At 51.3% G+C, this 18309-nt stretch overlaps 3 protein-coding genes across 4 annotated transcripts; 2 read left to right on the forward strand and 1 right to left on the reverse strand.

Annotated features, from left to right (window-relative positions):
* Window positions 1–2544: 2544 nt before the first annotated feature.
* Prdx2 (peroxiredoxin 2) lies at window positions 2545–6518 on the reverse strand. The gene is made up of 6 exons (XM_038312620.1): window positions 6368–6518; window positions 5776–5880; window positions 5534–5687; window positions 4767–4889; window positions 4490–4620; window positions 2545–2862 (listed from the first exon to the last, which is right to left on the reverse strand). Exons 2-6 carry the CDS (start codon window positions 5876–5878, stop codon window positions 2777–2779), a joined length of 597 nt encoding a protein of 198 aa, XP_038168548.1. The 5' UTR covers window positions 5879–5880; window positions 6368–6518; the 3' UTR covers window positions 2545–2776.
* An 8-nt stretch (window positions 6519–6526) lies between these two features.
* Thsd8 (thrombospondin type 1 domain containing 8) lies at window positions 6527–10471 on the forward strand. Its single transcript, XM_038312621.1, has 3 exons — window positions 6527–6838; window positions 8349–8554; window positions 10339–10471. Exons 1-2 carry the CDS (start codon window positions 6691–6693, stop codon window positions 8546–8548), a joined length of 348 nt encoding a protein of 115 aa, XP_038168549.1. The 5' UTR covers window positions 6527–6690; the 3' UTR covers window positions 8549–8554; window positions 10339–10471.
* A 47-nt stretch (window positions 10472–10518) lies between these two features.
* On the forward strand, window positions 10519–17930 carry Rnaseh2a (ribonuclease H2 subunit A). Of its 2 annotated transcripts, none has more exons than XM_038312618.2 (8): window positions 10519–10763; window positions 10970–11041; window positions 11174–11300; window positions 11400–11487; window positions 15324–15461; window positions 15570–15657; window positions 17534–17657; window positions 17736–17930. In XM_038312618.2, exons 1-8 carry the CDS (start codon window positions 10637–10639, stop codon window positions 17875–17877), a joined length of 906 nt encoding a protein of 301 aa, XP_038168546.1. In that variant the 5' UTR covers window positions 10519–10636; the 3' UTR covers window positions 17878–17930. The 2 variants fall into 2 exon arrangements, with proteins under 2 accessions (XP_038168546.1, XP_038168547.1); XM_038312619.2 differs by having other exon boundaries at window positions 10582–10719.
* Window positions 17931–18309: the final 379 nt, after the last annotated feature.

An 18309-nucleotide genomic window follows, 5' to 3' on the forward strand; every position in this document is an offset into this window, starting at 1 on the left:
CTATTCTGCTCAATGACGCCAGCGCGGTCTCCGGGCAGATTCCGGGAATCCCCTCCCCCAGCTCTGCCGGGCAGGGCCGCGGCGCCGGGAAGGGGGCCGGGATTTTCCCGGGCAGGCGGCTCTCTGGGCGCGGAAAGCCCCAGGCCCGGGTCCAGAGCGCCCGCGGCGGGAGGGCTACGCTCTCCTGGGCACAGGGAGCCACCCCAGCGGCTCTCAACAGGCTGGCACCGGAGTCCCGCCGCGCCCACGCCCCCTCCGTCGGATCTGACCCTGGCGGAGCCCAGCTGCAGCCTCGGTGTTGCAGACGCCGTCAGGGCAACTCCCGCCAGGAAGGGCGGCGCCCGCCTGCCAGTGTCCCCTCCCGAGTGCCAGGCCAGAATCTGGCGACTGCCAGGTCTGGTCCTGTCGGGGCAGTTGTTTGGGCCGCTGGGCTGAGCCTTTATGCTGGGCCCCGCTCCCCAGCAGCTGAAGTCAAAGCTGCTGGTTGCTAGTGGGATCTCGCTGGCCTTGAAGCTGGAAGACCCCAGCGCAAAGAAGAAAACCATAGTACTCAGGTGGAGCCGAGGAATAACTAAGTAGTAAAGTGGGTGGGCTTTAAGTCAGTCTAGGCTACATAGTAAGGCGGACCTCTGAGTTCGAGGCTAGCTTGGTCTACAGAGTGTACTCCAGGACATACAGGGCTACACAGAGAAACCCTGCCTCACCTCCCATCCCCAACAAAACAGCACAACAACAAAACCCCCAGAGTCAGCTTGGACCACACTATAAACAGGAAAAAGAAGAGGGGGGAGGGGAGGGAAGGGGAGGAGAGGGAGGGAGGGAGGGAGGGTGTAGATGAGATAGCTCAGTGGGTAAAGATGCTTGCCCCCAAGCCTGAGTCTGATCCCAGGGCCCTGGAGGAAGAAGCATTCACCTTCATATACCTTCAGCACACACACACACACACACACACACACACACACACACACACACACACACTTTTTAAAAGAAGAAGAAAGAAGGGCTAAGAGATGGCTCAGCAGTTAAAGGCATAAACCACTGCTATTCCAGAGCAAGCACTGCACCCACCTTAGGCTGCTCACGAACCCCTGTAACGAGCTCCAGGGGATGCAATGCCCTCTTCCGGCCTCCACAGGCACTGCACTCTTCTAAGCCAAAAACCCACATTTACAGAGCTAGTTCCAAGACAGCCAGGGCTACCCCCCAAAAAAAATCCCTGTCTCGAAAAACCAATAAAATAAAATAAAAGTGAGGGCAGACATGATTTGAAAAATGGTGATGAGTGTTAGGAAGAGGAATATCAGCTCAAAGTGTGCCTGCCGGGGCAGGGGAGGCAGGCTGATCTACGAATGTAAAGTACTGTTATCTGTGCAACAGATTTGGCAGTGCAGGGCCCGAGCAAAGCTTGGGACAGAGGGATGGGATGCGCATACTGTGGCCCAAAAAAGACTACCTGAAGAAGGCACATGAAATGGGAAATCACAGTGGGGTGGATGAACTCAAAGGAGACCCAAACAGGAGCTTTGAGGATACATTAGATTCCAGGGAATAGCTGAGTGTGAGGGTCTGTGGTAGAGCGTGTCTATGTCCTTCAAGAGGCCCTGGACGCCATCCCTAGCATGAGTGGAAAAAGGGAAAAACAATTTCAAAGCGTGGGGGGGGGGGGCGTTATGAATGGCTTCCAAGGTGAGATGAGGAAGGCAGGCACTAAGGTATCCGTGTAAAATCTCAGCTCAGGCTGAAGGAACTATAGTTTGATGACTCTTGTGTCAAAACATAAATAAAAACAAACAACCAGATCGTCTTTGTTCTGTGGAATGAAAGTGGAACTCAGAATGGCAAAGCTGTTTCAGTGCACACTGCTGAATGGAACCTCTGAAACACCCATCTCCAATCTAACCCTCCTCAGCCTTCGACCTCAGGAAGCAAATGCTCTTCCCTGCGACTCCCACCGTTGGCTCTTTCAGGACCTTGGTCTCACTCGCTTGCCCAAAATATTACATGGAAATGGGACTGAGCCTGGACTTCACCTACTGGAACTCATGTGGTGATCTGATTTTATTCCCATCCAATGAGGAGACCCAGTGACGATCGCGATTCTTAAATAGCACTTTTCGGCTGATGGCAAGATGCGGGCATCGGTCTACAGAGACAGGATCCCACCTCTGTTTTGGATGTTTAGAGCAAGAAGTGCTCTTAACTGCTAAACCATCTCCTCTCCAGCCCTATTATTGGTTTTTCCTGTTTTTTAGGCAGGGTTTTTCTGTAGCTTTGGAGCCTGTCCTGTTAGAGATCCGGCTGCCTCTGCCTCCTGAGTGTTAGGAGTGTTAGTTAAAGGCCATGTGCCACCATGGCCTGATCGGGTTTTTTTTTTTTAAGACAGATCTCACTCCACTCTCAGGTCACGGGGTAATGGAGTACGGAGCAGTGAATGTGGTAATGCCTCCACCTTGTGGTGAAGAGGAGTAATTGCAGAACCATTTGTACAGGCCCGAGAGTAAAGATGGGGTGGAGTCAAAAACTAGAGAGTACACCAACACAGTCTTCCATTGTCCCTAATACTTTATTGGTTTCCTATAGACCTGTGTGCCCAACTGGGTGGGTTCAGGGCAGGGGGTCGCTATTCACCAGATTCCAGGTGGGGAATAAGAAAGCCTTGGCCCAGCCTCCAGCCCCTACACAGACCGTGGAGGGGGATCTAGTCTTTTCTGGGCCAGCACAGGACATCCAGGTGGGACGAGATCCATGAACTCAGGATCAGTGATGGTTAGCCATCTTAGTTGTGTTTGGAGAAGTATTCCTTGCTGTCATCCACATTCGGCTTGATGGTGTCACTGCCGGGCTTCCAGCCAGCAGGACAGACTAGAAAAACACACAAGGATGAACACGTGAGGCTCAGCACCACCACCAAGGTCAGGAACAAGTAGGCCACACAAGAGCCTAGGCCGCGCGAAGAGGCTGGGAGCTAAGGGCCAGGGTTCCAAACTGCAAATGAAATGGTTTCCTGGGCGAAACTTCTGTTCTATTGTTTTGTTTGTCCTGACTGCTGGGATCACAGATGTGTATCACCACACTAAGCTGCAAATTCTTTTTATTTTATCTGCTGATGTATCAGCGTTTGAGCCCTGGGCTTTTTGTAAACCGGGGCTCTACATCTAGGTCTAGCTGTCTTTTTTTTTTTTTTCTTAAAAAAGGGGGCCTCTGGCTGGTCTTCAACTCTCTCCATAGATCAGGCTGGCCTCAAGCATGCAGGGATCCCCCTCCTCTGCCACCCCAGGGTTTGGGCTGTATCACCACACTGAGCCTTTAGATTTTAAAACTGTCTCCATCTCAGTCTGTAGCCCAAGCTGGGCCCCTACTTCACCTGCCAAGTGCTGAGATTATAGGCCTGTCTCCACACTCCTCCCCTTCAACTCAATCAGCCTTAACCTCCCCAAACTTTGTACCTGTGGTCAGCTCTCCCTTCCATATGACGAGGTGCTGATTGGACTGCGGGTATAGCTCAGTGGAAGAGCACTGGCTAGTATGTATGAAGCTTTGATCACTAGCAAGAGAACATGTGTGCTGGTCTACAAAGCTAGCTCCAGGCCAACAGCAATACATACTGAGACCTTTTAGTGTGTGTGTGTGTCTGTGTGTCTGTGTGTGTATGTATGGAAGGGCTTACTCTAACCCAACTAAGATTATCTTGGGACACTTTTCAAATACCTTTTTTTTTTTTTGAGGTAGGTTCTCACGGAGTTTGGAGTTTGGGTGGCCTTGAATTAACTCGGTAGCAGTAGCTGGAAGATGACCCTTGGCTTCCCGAGTGCTGGGATTACCGGCATACACCACACACCCAGCTTTATCCCGTCACAGGGACTAAACTCAGGGCTTTGTGAATGCCAGGCAAGCACTCGACCATGTAAAATTCCCAGCTTGAAATCCTGTAGGTAAGCCTGTCAATACTCTATGTTTTACCTTTTCGTTTTGGTTGTTTAAGAAAAGGCCTCATTCTATATCATGGGCTAGCTTTACTCCTGCCTCTAACTTCCTGCCAAGTGTGGGGATGGCAGGCTCGACCCAGCACACCTAGCTCAAATACCTTCCACCAGCTCCAAGCTCTTCAGCTTTGTCTACTATGTGTATGAATCACCACCCCATCCTTGACACTCCCTGCAGGCAGAGAACTGAATTTTGTATGGGGCTTAAAAAAAAATCCAGAGTTTGTTTTGCCTGTGTACATGTTTGTGCCTGCTACAAGAGGGAGACAGAGAGAGGGTCAGATCCCCTGAGACTGGAATTACAGATGCTTATGAGCTACCATGTGGGTGCTGGGAATCCAACCCTGGTCCTCTGGGAAATCAGCCAGTGTTCCAGCCATCTCTTCAGCCCTTGTTTGGGGCTATGACATCCACCCCACAAAGCTGCTAGGGCAGACGGCTTGTGTCTGCAAGCTGGGCAGAGCTGAGGACTGAGGAGGGCCTCCCCATTGTGGATACCCACTCACCTTCCCCGTGCTCATCTGTATACTGAAAGGCCTGGACTAGGCGAAGAGCCTCATCCACAGAGCGTCCCACCGGTAGGTCATTGACTGTGATCTGACGCAGGACACCCTTGGCATCGATGATAAAGAGGCCCCTGAAGACAGGAGGGCCTACAGTGAGGAGCTGGGAGCCCCCCACTGCCAGGGCCAGGGAAGGAAACGCACACACCCCATTAGCCACATTGGTCCCTTTAGCTTTGAGATGGGGACTCCTGGAGCTGGGCTGAGGTCCCCGCTGTACCTGTAGGCAATGCCCTCATCTGTTTTTAACACGCCGTAGTTCTGGGACAAGCTTCTAGTCACATCAGCAAGCAGGGGGATGTTCAGGGGGCCCAAGCCTCCCTCCTTCCGTGGAGTGTTGATCCTGTGGGTAAGAGAGTCAGGGTTGGAGCCTTAGGATGTCCAGCACCCCCATGGGCCTCCAGTGTGATAAGGGCTGAGTGGGGGTACTGGAAGCAAGAGATAAAGAATTTAAAAATGGCTGGGGAGCTCCACCCACCCCACCCTGGTGGAGGCAGCACAGCTGGGAAGAGATGGCCCCAGATAAAGCTTCATCTTCAAGTAGCTTCACTGTGGGCTCCCGTAACTTGCAGTAGAGACACCACATCAGAGTTCCCATTGCCCAATAGCAGGGATAGAGCTCAATAGGAGGGCACTCGCTTTGCAGCAATAAGACCTTGGGCTGACTCCTAGTTTTGAAAAAGGAGAGGGAGGGGAGTTCCCATCATCATCCAGCTCTGGCCTTTCTATCAACCCATCCTTTTGAGAACTAGAGTTTCCCGTTTCATGAAATGGGGCAAAGCAGTTTGTCTCCTGAGAACTAAGCCAAGAAGCCTCTGCAGTTTCCTCCGCCTTCCAACTAGGTGCCAAACGCTAATTACCGTCATCATTGTAAGGGCTTGGGTGTAATTGTTTCCATTCTTTAGAAGATGAAGGTGGAAGACAGTTTATCCCCATAGTTTGGGCTTTCCTACATCTCTGCACCCGCTCCCCCGCGCAGACCCATACCACGCCAGGTGGGTGAACTGAGAGTCCACAGACACTCCGAGCACCTCGCAACCCAGCTTTCGAAAGTCCTCAGCGTGGTTGCTAAAAGCGATGATCTCCGTGGGGCACACGAAAGTGAAGTCCAGCGGGTAGAAAAAGAGGACCACGTACTTCCCTAGGGAAGAGAAGACGGGAAGAAAAGTTAGTTCAAGTCCCTTTCATATTACCCTATCCCCACCTGGTTCCCCTCCGGGCAGCTTCACCTCTGTAGTCCGAAAGCTTAACTTCCTTGAAGGCGCCATCCACCACCGCGGTGGCCGTGAAATCAGGGGCCGGCTTTCCGATGCATGCGTTGCCGGATGCCATGACTGAAAGAAGAGACCCACAACGCAAGGCTGGTCAGTGCTGCAAAAGACCCTTTGTCTGGCTTTCCCAAGGTCACTCTTGGGGCCGAGCCCAGACACTGAGTCCGAGATGTGGAAACTGCAGCAACTCATATTCACCCTCCCAGAACAAGGTCTGCAAGGACTCAGGAGATCCGCCCCCCCACAACAGGGCCCAAGTGATGGGGTCACCGCTGCCACCTGAGTCAGCCCAAGCACGGGGGAAGGGCCGTGAGCCCTTAGTTTCAGAACGGGATGGCGAGCCCGTGAGCTCGGCGCTAGGGCCTGCAAGCTAGGGCTCCAGCCTTGAGTCTGCTCCCACCCCCCATCCCACCACCCCCACCCCTGCAAGGACAAAGGCGGCCACCAATAGAGCACGAAAAACAAAGACCGTCAGCAAGGAGGTAGTAATAGACCCAGAACCGCACCAATGAGGCGCCTCCTATTTCGTGTGCATTCTGGGTTTCCATACCTGCGTGGGCAAGATCCGGACACGCGGACGACCAGACACGATAGGACACAGAAAACAGAGATCTCAGAGCCAAGTGAGTCCTAGGCCCTAGAGCTTTTTATGCGCGGCCCAAACCACACGAAGCAGGGCAGGGGGAGGTGGGCGGGACAGCTCCGCGGTCGGATCCACTGCGCCTGCAGAGGGGGGAGAGCTAGGACCGGTTCACGCGCTTGCACAAGGGAGATGGGTGGGGTGTGCCCTTGCGGACGCCGGGATGGTCTGTGCTGTGGGCTCCGCGCGGTCCCGAGCCGCCGAGGCGCGTTGGGGTCGGTTGGAGTCCGGGCATGGCCCGGAGCCGACTGGCTCTACTGCTGCCACCTTTAGTGCTTCTGGGACTGGTGTCCTCTACTCAGATCGACCCGGACTACCAGTATTTTGGCCAGCAGGGCACAAGTGATACCTGGGAGCTGCTGAGGCTGCAGCGAAAAAAGGGTAAACTTGAAGGTGGCGGGAGTAACAGTTTCAAAAGGTACCCCCAGCAGCCTCACTTAGCCAGCTGGCTACACACAGACCCTCCTGTGCCGACTCTGCCCAGCTCTGCACAGGCCTGCCCTCTGGGACTGGCCGCTTTTCTCTGAGTGTGTTGGTTTCTCATCTGTGGGTTGTTTCACTATACTGAAATTTTTACCCGGCAGCTTCCTTGGTGGTCTGATAAATGTAATAGACACTGCCTGTCAGGAGCAGGGCACCAGGAGACAATAAACAACCTATAAACACCGTGCTAGGAAGGGTGGAGACGGAGATGGAAACTGGCCCAGTCAGCCTGAGATGTCAGCGAAGGTGTGGTGAGGAGGATGGTAGCAACCCATTCAGCCGGAATGACTAGCAGGGTCAAAATTACAGAGATTGAGCGACAGTGTCCCAGGAAGAGGGAACAAAAGCAAAGGCCAAAAGGCCTTAGGGGAGGATGGGAAAAGCTGGGAGTATTTGGCAAAGATCTGTTGAGGAAGGGTATGAGGCACCAGGCTGAGTTCATCTCCACACGCGGAAGTATCAGTAAGGGGTTGTGATAAGGCTTGGTGTTGTGCTGGTAGCTCAGATGAAGGAGCCCTTGGCCCAGCCAGCATGAAGTCCTGTTCCTTCCCCAACACTGCAGAATCCACTACCCTATAGCAGTACACACCTGCAACCCTAACTTTTCGGAACTGGAGTCAGGGGATCTGAAGTTCAGAGTCAGCTTTGGCTACCAAAGGAATTGAAGGCCAACTTGGAGTTCATGAGACTCTCGAAGGAAGGAAGGAAGGAAGGAAGGAAGGAAGGAAGGAAGGAAGGAAGGAAGGGAGGGAGGGAGGGAGGGAGGGAGGGAGGGAGGGAGGGAGGGAAGGAGGAGGGAGGGAGGAGGGAGGGAGGGAGGGAGAGAAAGAAAAAGAGTCCTGTAAAAGTGTAGGTGAGGGGTGGTAGAGCACTTGACCAGAGGGTGTGAGCCGTGGATTAAATCTTACCCTTATCTTTAGCACAACACTGGAAAAAAAAAAAACCTTGTATCTGCTTCTGAGCATAAAAACTACTTTGTTGCTACAAGTTAGCGCAGGCAGGCAGCAGTAAGGGATTTAAATACACTCACTGTGTCGTTTATCTTACCCTCTGTTAGCCCTGCCTGTCAGGTGGCAGTGGGCCTGCTGGGTCGGCACAATGAAGTCCCTTAGGACAAGAGTCAACTTTGGTTGTCAGGTGTGAAGGAGGACAGAGTGTCCGTGCTCCCAGCTGAGCAGGCTGGCACAGATTGGAGGTATCAGTTTGCACCGTTTGCAGCTGTGGGCAGTTCACGTGTGTCAGCCTGACAGGTGGCTTGCTCTCCTAGCTCACCACTACACGGAGGCAGTAAAGTCATTAGACTAAAAGACTGTCATTAGGTTCCTTATCTGTGTCCCTCCCTGGACAAGTCACCTGTATGGGGGCTAATTTCCCCAACGGGGTTTTCATGTCCACCTTCCTTCTCCAGTAGTGGAAGATTCCGTCCTAGGCCCGTGGGGAGAGTGGCGTTGTTTCTGCAATCTTGGCAAACAGGAGCGCAGCCGTCAGGTGCAGGGCACAGCGCCGGTCCCTGTGTTCATGGACCGGGAGAACCTGGTACAGTTGAGGCCCTGCCGGCAACGGGATTGTTCGTCTTGCAGACCAATGGAATGCGACTGGAGGATCTGAGCAGAGGTGCGCAGTTGGGGAGGCGCAGAGAAGCCAGGGAGGATCCAGAGGACCCAGGAGTAGGCGGGGAGAGGTAGGGGCTGGCGTGGGCCCAAAGTCTGAGGCTTTAGGCTGGAGGGGGAGCAGACAGCTGACTTTGAACACAGGAGTCTTCCTGATAGCCAGGGGGAAGGTGGAAAATGTTGGTGGGTGGGGGCGAACCTTGTTGGTGGTGCACAACTGTGATTCAGGTGCCTAAGACAGAAGCAGGAGGATCAAGAGTTGATCAACCTGGGCTACATAGCAAGGGCATGGCCATTTATGGATACAGGAAACCTTGTCTTCAAAACAAAAGCAGAGTCAGGCGGTGATGGCGCACGCCTTTAATCCCAGCACTCGGGAGGTACAGGCAGGCAGATCTTTGTGAGTTTGAGGCCAGCCTGGTCTACAAGAGCTAGTTCCAGGACAGGCTCCAAAGCTACAGAGAAACCCCATCTCAAAAAAACCAAAACCAAAACAATTATAAAAAAAAAAAAAGCAGAAAAGGAAAGGGTTGAAGAGAAGATGGTGGCACCAGAGAGGCATGTGATAGAGGAACTGGAACTCAGGATGGACCATGACTTTGATGAGAAACAAGATTCCACACAAAAGGAAGTGTCCCACTGAGGAAGGGAACAATAGAGGAGTGAATTAGCAGAGAGGTCTGGGAGATGTGGGGTTCCCTAAATTAGGGAAGAGCAGGAAAAGGGGGGAGGGGTGGGGGAAGGGAAGGGAGAAAGAAGCCTGCATGGTGTGTGCAAACCTTAAATGGGAATCTGCTGGGGCCTGGAATCTATGACAGTGGTAGAGAAGGCTTTGCTTCAGTGAAATGTATTATGGGGCAGGTCCTGGAGGCAGCAGGGTCCTTGAGAACACAGGGGTTTTGGGAAATCGGAGTCAGAAAGCCTGAGCTCTGTTAAATCTGGGACACCTAGTACTAGGAGCATAGACGATGTGGAGAACATGGAGTGTGTTGGAGCTGAGGAGGCAGAGGCAGGTGTATCTCTGTGAGTTCAAGGCCAGCCAGGGAGACAAGAGAGTTGCTGGCAAAAAAAAAAAAAAAAAAAAAAAAAAAAAGTGCGTGCGGAGAGACAGTCAGATGTCCAGATGTCCAGTACAAACCTGAATGTCAGGTGGGAGACGACCAGGACCCAGTGAGGCCAAGACTCCGAGAGTGCAATGATATTTGATCTTTTGTCGTTTTGTTAGGTTTATTCTTCTTTCAGACGAGGTTTCTCCATGTAGCCATGGCTGTCCTGGAACTCGCTCTGCAGACCAGGCTGGCCTCAAACCCAAAGATCCACCTGCCTTTACCTCCCAAGTGCTGGAATTAAAGGTGTGCACAATCGCCCTGCTGATGTTAGGTCTATTAAGTCTCAAAAAAAACTCCGCTGAATGTGGGCTGGTAACCTCGTCATCCCGAAGGTAGAGAGGAGGCATTATGAGTAGAAGGTCATCCTAGGCCACGTAGTGACTTCAGGGGAGGGGAGGCAACCTGGGCTTCATAAGAAACTGTCTCAAACAAACAAGAAACCGCAAGAAAACAGTCAAGTGAACTATATCTTTTTTTTTTTTTTTTTTTTGGTTTTTCGAGACAGGGTTTCCCTGTAGTTTCTAGAGCCTGTCCTGGAACTAGCTCTTGTAGACCAGGCTGGCCTCGAACTCAGAGATCCGCCTCTGCCTCCCAAGTGCTGGGATTAAAGGCGTGCGCCACCACCGCCCGGTGCAAGTGAACTATATCTTAATTTCCTCTTTATTTCTCTTTACATCAGTCACTGAGGGCCTGGTTCCAACAGCAACGGGGCGGAGCTTGCAAAGTGACCCCGCCCACCCCCGACTACAAACCGCACCCTTAGTGGTAGCTCTCGTGGACTACAATTCCCAGGAGAGAGCACAGCAGCGGCGACAGCGTCGCGCGCGTCAACGACCACGCCGACGGGTGCGTCGGAGGCTGGCCCTGCACGTCGATTGGTCGGCGTCGAGAGCGGCAACTGGACTTGCGGAAAACGCGCGCTGGGACCTGCGCCTACAATATTGTTTTCTGCAGCTTTTGGCTGTCGCTGAGGCGGCATGGATCTCAGCGAGCTGGAAAGGGACAATACGGGCCGCTGTCGCCTGAGCTCTCCTGTACCCGCCGTGTGCCTCAAGGAGCCGTGCGTCCTGGGCGTGGATGAAGCGGGCCGGGGCCCGGTGCTTGGTGCGCCCCCAGGGCCGCAGGCTGGGAGGCGCGTTGTGAAAGGGGTATAGATTGCAGGGACGTGGGAGTGGGGATCGAGCACGGCCTTGAGACCCAGGAGTGATAGTGGATATCCTTGGGTCGTGGTAGTGATAGAACAAGGCAGGCGGCTTTTAGGTGTTCACTGGTTGGTACCCCGCTCTCAGAAATCTGACTTCCCTCCCAAGGCCCCATGGTCTACGCCATCTGTTACTGCCCGCTGTCCCGCCTGACAGATCTTGAAGGCCTGAAAGTGGCAGGTGAGCCTGTACTGAATGTCTGCATTTGGGGTTCCGGGGCATGTGCAGGGGGGCAGGTGAGATGGAGGGGGGAAGCAGGAACTGAAAGAGCCAGCGAGCTGCTCCCCCCCCCCTTTTCCTTTAACTTCTCAGATTCAAAGACCTTGACAGAGAACGAGCGGGAGAGGCTATTTGCAAAAATGGAGGAGGATGGAGACTTTGTGGGATGGGCTTTGGACATTCTGTCTCCAAACCTGATCTCTACCAGCATGCTTGGGCGGTAAGGGGCCCCTGCGTGGGTAGGGGAAGAGCAACCAACACAGGTTGGCGGGGTTCTGCTTCTGGGATGGTGTTGGCTAAGCTCTGTCCCGTACCACAGGGTCAAGTACAACCTCAACTCCCTGTCCCATGATACAGCTGCGGGGCTGATACAGTATGCGCTGGATCAGGGTGTGAATGTCACCCAGGTGAGCTGTTGGGTCACAGCCCTTTGGTGACCTTCTGGTGAAAGGGGCTTTTAAAAAATTGAAGCTGGGGATGTAGTTGATAGATCGTTTGCCTAGCGTGCATGAAGTCCCGGCTTCCATCCTAGCATCGCTTAAAATCAGAGTTGTAGCACTTAGGAAGTGGAGGCCGGAGGATCAAGATTTTAAGGCCAGCCACCCTTAGCTCCAGAGTGAGTTGATGTCAGCCTGTACCACCTGGGACCCTGTTTTGGTTTTTGTTTGTTTTAAATCATAAGGCGGACGTAGTGGAGAATTGTGACTTCAGGGCATACATGGAGACCCTCCATGGCTTAGTTGGTACATGCCTGTTGCAGAGGCATGAGTGTGAAAAGCCACGGTGGCCCTCAGGAGGCAGGGGCAGGCCCATCTCTTGAGTTCCAGGACAGCCATCCATAGTGAGACCCTGTCTAAAACCTTCCTTTGGATCCATAGCCCCCAGTGTAAAGCCAGGCACAGTGACATGAGCCTGTCATCCCGATGCCAGGATGAAGGAAGAGCTTGGGGTTTTGCTGGCTAGCCAGTCTAGGTGAATTGGGGAGCTCCAGGTCTAGTGGGAGACCTTGCCTCAAAATAAATAAATAAATTAGGCAAACAAATAAATAAATAAAAATGTGCACGTTCATTCAGGTGGAAGCCAGAGGTCACAGTCAGGGATTTTCCTCAGTTGTTCTTCAAAGTCACCCTAGAGCCAGGCTATAGCAAACAGTTGGAGTGGTCACCCTAGAGCCAGGCTATAGCAAACAGTTGGAGTGGTCACCCTAGAGCCACGCTATCGCAAACAGTTGGAGTGGTCACCCTAGAGCCACGCTATCGCAAACAGTTGGAGTGGTCACCCTAGAGCCAGGCTATAGTCAACACTTGGAGTGGTCACCCTAGAGCCAGGCTATAGTAAACAGTTGGAGTGGTGGTGTGCACCTTTAGTCCCAGCACTCAAGAGGCAGAGTCAAGTGGATGTCTGTGAGTTCAAGACCAGCCTGGTCTACAGACTGAGTTCCAGGATATCCAAGGCTACACAGAGAAGCCCTGTCTCCAAAAAAAAAAAAAAAAAAAAAAAAAGAGGGCTGGAGAGATGAAAGTTTTGGCTATTCCAGAGGACCTGGGTTGAAGTCACAGCAACCACAGGGTGGCTCCAACACAAACATTCTAACTCCAGTTCCAGGCAGCCTATGCCCTTGTCTGGCCTCCTCAAGCAACACACCCATACACATACTTTTTTTTTTTTTTTTTTTTTTTATGTGCATTGGTGTTTTGCAGTCGGTGCTGGCTCCCCAGGAACTGGATCTTCAGACAGTTGGGAGCCACCATGTGGGTGCTGGGAATTGAACCCAGGTCCTCCGGAAGAGCAGTCAGTGCTCTCAACCACACTGAGCCATCTCTCCAGCCCCAACATAAAACAGTTTTTTAAAAATTAAAGTACATACTAGTTATTTAAACAGAAAGGAATTAGGGGCTGTTGAGATGGCTTGGTAGGGAGGCTTGCGTCCCAGCCTGACCTGAGTTTGATTTTCCATATGGTAGAAGAGCTGATTCTCAGAGTTATTCTGTGATCTCGATGCAGTGGGAGTTCATTTCCTCTAACATAATAAATGTCAAAAGATTTTATTTTAAATATTTATCCATATATGGGGTGTTTTGACTGCATGTATGTCTGTATACTGCATAAGTGCCTGGTGCCCACAGAGGCCGGAAGAAGATGTGGGATCTCCTGGAACTAGAAACAGTTGTGAGCCACTATTTGGGCGCTGGAAGCTGAGCCTGGGTCATCTAGAGAAGTCTTCTTAACTTCTGAGCCATTTCTCTAGTCCTATTAAAATAAGAAAAAAGGTAATAATTTAAAAAAAAATCAGTTGGATATGACCTGGCTTTGTAGTTCTCTCTTTAATTCCCAGGGTTTTCTTCTGTTGTTTATTTGTTTTATTGTTGTTGGTTTAGTTTTGTTTCTGAGAAAGGGTCTGGCTAGCCTTGAACTCACAGAGATTTACCTGCCTCTGCCTCCCAAGGGCTGGGACTAAAGGTGCGCACCAAACACCACCCTGTAGCCTGGCTGTGTGGTGGCTTTTGAAGAGCAATTGAGGAAAAGTGCTGGCTGTGACTTCCAGTTTCCTCCTGAATGTTCACGCACCGTCACCTGGCATGCTGGGTCGCACATGCACCGTTGCACATGCACACACGGTGGATGGAAGGGAAATGAGGGTGAGCATTGCAGGTGAGCAATGGCTCTGTGCCGAGCATGCTCAGGCACCTGGGCTTCCTCTCCAGCATCAAGGTGGCTCAGTGCATAAGAACCCCTGGCAGTCTGAGTGCAGTCTTCATGAGGGAGAGCTGGCTTCTTCAGTGTCTTCTGACTTCGACAGCCTGGCATGTGTGTGTGTGTGTGTGTGTGTGTGCGCGCGCGCGCGCGTATACTACAAAACGTGAATAAGATTTCCTTCAGGAAAAGTTGAGTTGGCAAATTCAGCATTAGAACCAGATTTTATTTTGGTTATTCCTGCCCTAAATATATGCCCCAACCTCCCTATCCTAAGTCTCCAATGGTCCAGAGTGATTCCACAGTTCCACTTGTTCCGGCTTCTGTCATATGTCAGGGTCCACCCTGTACCTGGGAATCCATCCCATCCAGTTTTCTCAGTGGGCCCACCTTTAGCCGGCCCCCTTTGCCCTGCTTTTCGCAAAGCAGACAGTCTCAGTGAAATGTAGGGTTTTGTTTTTTTTTTTTAATTTAATGAACTTTAAAGATTTTGTGTGACTGGCCGGGCGGTGGTGGTGCACACCTTTAATCCCAGCATTTGGGAGGCAGAGGCAGGCAGAGTTCAAGGTCAACCTAGTCTACAGAATGAGTTCCAGGACAGGCTCCAAAGCTATAGAGAAACCCTCCCTTGAAAAAGAAAAAGAAAATTGTGGGGCTGGAAAGATGGCTCAACAGCTGAGAGCACTTGCTGCTGTTACAGATCTGTGTTCAGTTCTCAGCTCAGCTCTTTAGCTCTCAGTGGCGAAACTGTAACTACAGCTCCAAGGGATCTGACACCCTCTTCTGGCCTCTGTAGGCACCAAGCATACAAATGATACATAAACATGCATGTAGACAAAACACCCATATGTATAAAATAAAAATATTTTAAATATGTATTGTGCCGCATATGGAGACACCTACCTTTAATCTGAGGCAGGCTGATCTCTGAGTTTGAAGCTAGGCTGTCCTACATAATGAGTTATAGACCAGCCAGAGCTACAGAGTGAGACCCTGTCTCAAAAACAAATACCCCAAAACATTGGTGTGCAGTATATGCGTGAGCACTGACACATGCATGTCAAGGCATGCATGGGGAGTCAGAGTAACTCAGAGTCAGCTTTCTCTTGTCGTCTTGGGGGACTGAGGCTCTAACTACGATCAGGACAGAGTGCAAGCAGCTATACCTGCTAAGCTGTTTCCATGGTCCCCACATTTTATAGTAAGTAAAATCCAGGGGGCTCAGCAGTTAACACTGTCTGCTCGTCCCGAGGCTCCAGGTTCAGTTTCCAGCACCTAAATGGGAGCTCACAGCTGTCTGTGACTCCAGTTCCAGGGCATCCAACATGACTGCTTCTGGCTTCTGCAGGCAGCAGGCAAACGCACGCACAGACATACCTGCAGACAGAACACCGTACACCACAAGATGAAACAACACTGGCCGGCAGCTCAGTGCTAGGAAGTGGGTTTGGTCCTCAGCAGAGCAGGAGACTGCGTGCTTTATAGTTGTCTTTTCTGCTTTCGGTTAGTTGACGACGTTTCTTTTCCCATGTTTCTGTCACCGTGGCAGGTATTTGTGGACACCGTGGGAATGCCAGAGACATACCAGGCTCGACTGCAACAGCGCTTTCCAGGGATAGAGGTGACAGTCAAGGCCAAAGCAGACTCCCTGTTCCCTGTGGTCAGTGCTGCCAGCATCTTTGCCAAGGTTAGCATCCTGCTGGCCAAGGCCCATTCCCTGCATCTCCCCTGTGTAGGGACAGACAAGACTCCCATGAGGAAGGAGACACTAAACTACTTCCTGTCTTGCCTGCAGGTGGCTCGAGACCAGGCTGTGAAGAACTGGCAGTTTGTGGAGAGTTTGCAGGATCTGGACTCTGACTATGGCTCAGGCTATCCCAATGGTGAGCTGAGGGTCTTTTTTTCATTAAGTTTTAAAAACAATTTTATAATACTCTAGAGGCAGAGGCAGAGGCAGGAGGATCTTTGAGTTTGAGGTCAGCCTGGTCTTCATAGTAAGCTTCACAACAGCTAGGGCTATATAAAGACCCTGTCTCAAAAGGCAAAACAATATTCTATATGTATGGGTGGTTTGCCAGCATGTATATCTGTGTGCCATGTGCATGTCTCATGCCTGCAAAACACATGGTACACATATGTAAAACAAAAGGAAATATTTTCAAAAATCAAAATGAGGTCTGGAGAGATGGTTCAGTAGCTAAGAGTACTTGGCTGCTCTTGCTGAGGACCAGAATTCAGTTCCCAGCACCCACATTGGGCAGCTCATAACTGTAACTTCAGCTCTAGGGAAGCCAATGGCCTCCAAGAGCACATGCATTCATAACACAGAGACATTAAGCCTGGCGGTGGTGGCGCATGTCTTTAATATCAGCACTCAGGAAGCAGAGACAGGCTGATCTCTGGGTTTGAGGCCACCCCGGTCTATAGAGTGAGTTCCACAACAGCCAGGACTACAAAGAGAAACCCTGTCTGCAAAACCAAAAATAAATAAATATTTAAAATCCGGAAGGTTTTTTAGAAAAAAGGAAAATAAAATTGGGTGGTGGTGCACACCTTTGATTCCAGCACTCAGGACACAGAGGCAGGTGGATCTCTGTGAGTTTGCAGTCAGCCTGGACTACATAGAGAAACCCTGTCTTGAAGAACCAAAGCAAGCAAACAAAAGCAAATGGAAGGAGTTGGACCACGGATTCATTTCATACTCTTTTCATTATGACACTGCAGTCTCCTCCATTCTGGACAGGAATACCTGCACACCTGCTCCCCAAACACGAGCACAGACATGGGCTGCTGCGAGGACTCAGTGACTTGAGGCTGGTTTATACCTCAGTGGCAGACACGAGCACAGACAGGGCCGCTGTGAGGTCTCAGTGACTTGAGGCTGGTTTATACCTCAGTGGCAGAATATGTGCTCGTGGTGGACAAGGCCTGGAGTTCCACGCCACAACAAAATTCTTTTTTTTTTTTTAATTTATTATGTATACAACATTCCTTCCATGTCTGCCTGCATGACAGAAGAGGACACCAGATCTCATAATAGATGGCTATGAGCCACCATATGGTTGCTGGGAATTGAACTCAGGACCTCTGGAAGAACAGTCAGTGCTCTTAACCTCTGAGCCATCTCTCCAGCCCCACAACAAAATTCTTAAGAAAGAAAAGGTTAAGCTAGACACAGTAGTACTTTCTTATCCTTGAAACAGGAGCAGAAGGATCACAAGTTTGGGGCTAACCTGGGCAGCGTAGCAACACCTTGTTGATGACTGTCATCCTTGTGTTTCAGGGAGTTGTCTCAGAAATACTCCCAGAGCTTCTGAAGCGCTGAGGAGACATAGAGTGGGGGTGGAGACAGACCACACCTGCCTATGCAAAGGACGTGGGACAGAAAGGAACTTAAGATAGAGGGGGTGGACTGGAGAGATGGCTCAGAGGTTAAGAGCATTGCCTGCTCTTCCAAAGGTCCTGAGTTCAATTCCCAGCAACCACATGGTGGCTCACAACCATCTGTAATGGGGTCTGGTGCCCTCTTCTGGCCTGCAGGCATACACACAGACAGAATATTGTATACATAATAAATAAGTAAATATTTAAAAAAAAGAAGATAGAGGGGGTGTCTTGGTACTCAAAAAGGCCAAAGCATTCTGGAGGCAGAGTGAAATTCTGTCTTAACAACAACAAAGTAAAGAAGCTGAGGATGAAGGTGGCACGTGACTGCCACCTGCCACTCAGGTGCAATCACCATTACTTCTTTCTCCCTAGATCCCAAGACGAAAGCCTGGTTGAGGAAACACGTGGACCCCGTGTTTGGCTTCCCCCAGTTTGTCCGGTTCAGCTGGAGCACAGCACAGGCCATCCTGGAAAAGGAGGCAGAAAGTGTCACATGGTTCGTGTCCTGAGCGTGCTGAGGGGGCAGAAGAGGGAGGGAGGTCGTGTTTGTCCACTCAGCACCTTTTCCCCACAGGGAGGACGCGGCCGCTGAGGAAGATCCTGAGCGACCAGGAAGGATCACATCCTACTTCAGCCAGGGACCTCAGACCTGCCGCCCGCAGCTCCCCCACAGATACTTCCAGGAGCGAGGCCTGGAGGCAGCCAGCAGCCTCTAGGAGTAAATGTGTATACCTACCCCTAGGAATGAAAGCTGTTCACAGAGAGTAAACGCTGTGCTTTGTGGCTGAGGTCTGGCAGGAGTATGCCCGTGGCTGGCAGCTGACTCTTGAAACAGAGTAGGTGTTTCTAGATTGGTACAGTTTGATAATTTTTTAAAAAAGCAAAGTGTCACTGTTTAGCCCTAATTTGCAGGAACTCACAATGTAGACCAGGCTGGCCTTGAGCTCACTGAGACCTACCTGCCTCTGCCTCCCAAGTGTTGGGATTAAAGGTGTGCTCCACCACCCAGCAATGAGGCTGTCTTTAAACTCAGCAGCGACTCATCTGCTTCTGCCTCTGGAGTAAAGGTGTGTGCTACCATGCTTGGCCCCATTTTAAATTTTTGTCTTGCTTTTCAAGACAGGATTTCTCTAGGTAGCCCAGGCTGT

The sequence above is a fragment of the Arvicola amphibius genome, chromosome 15 (assembly GCF_903992535.2).
Source record: "Arvicola amphibius chromosome 15, mArvAmp1.2, whole genome shotgun sequence".
NCBI lineage: Eukaryota > Metazoa > Chordata > Mammalia > Rodentia > Cricetidae > Arvicola > Arvicola amphibius.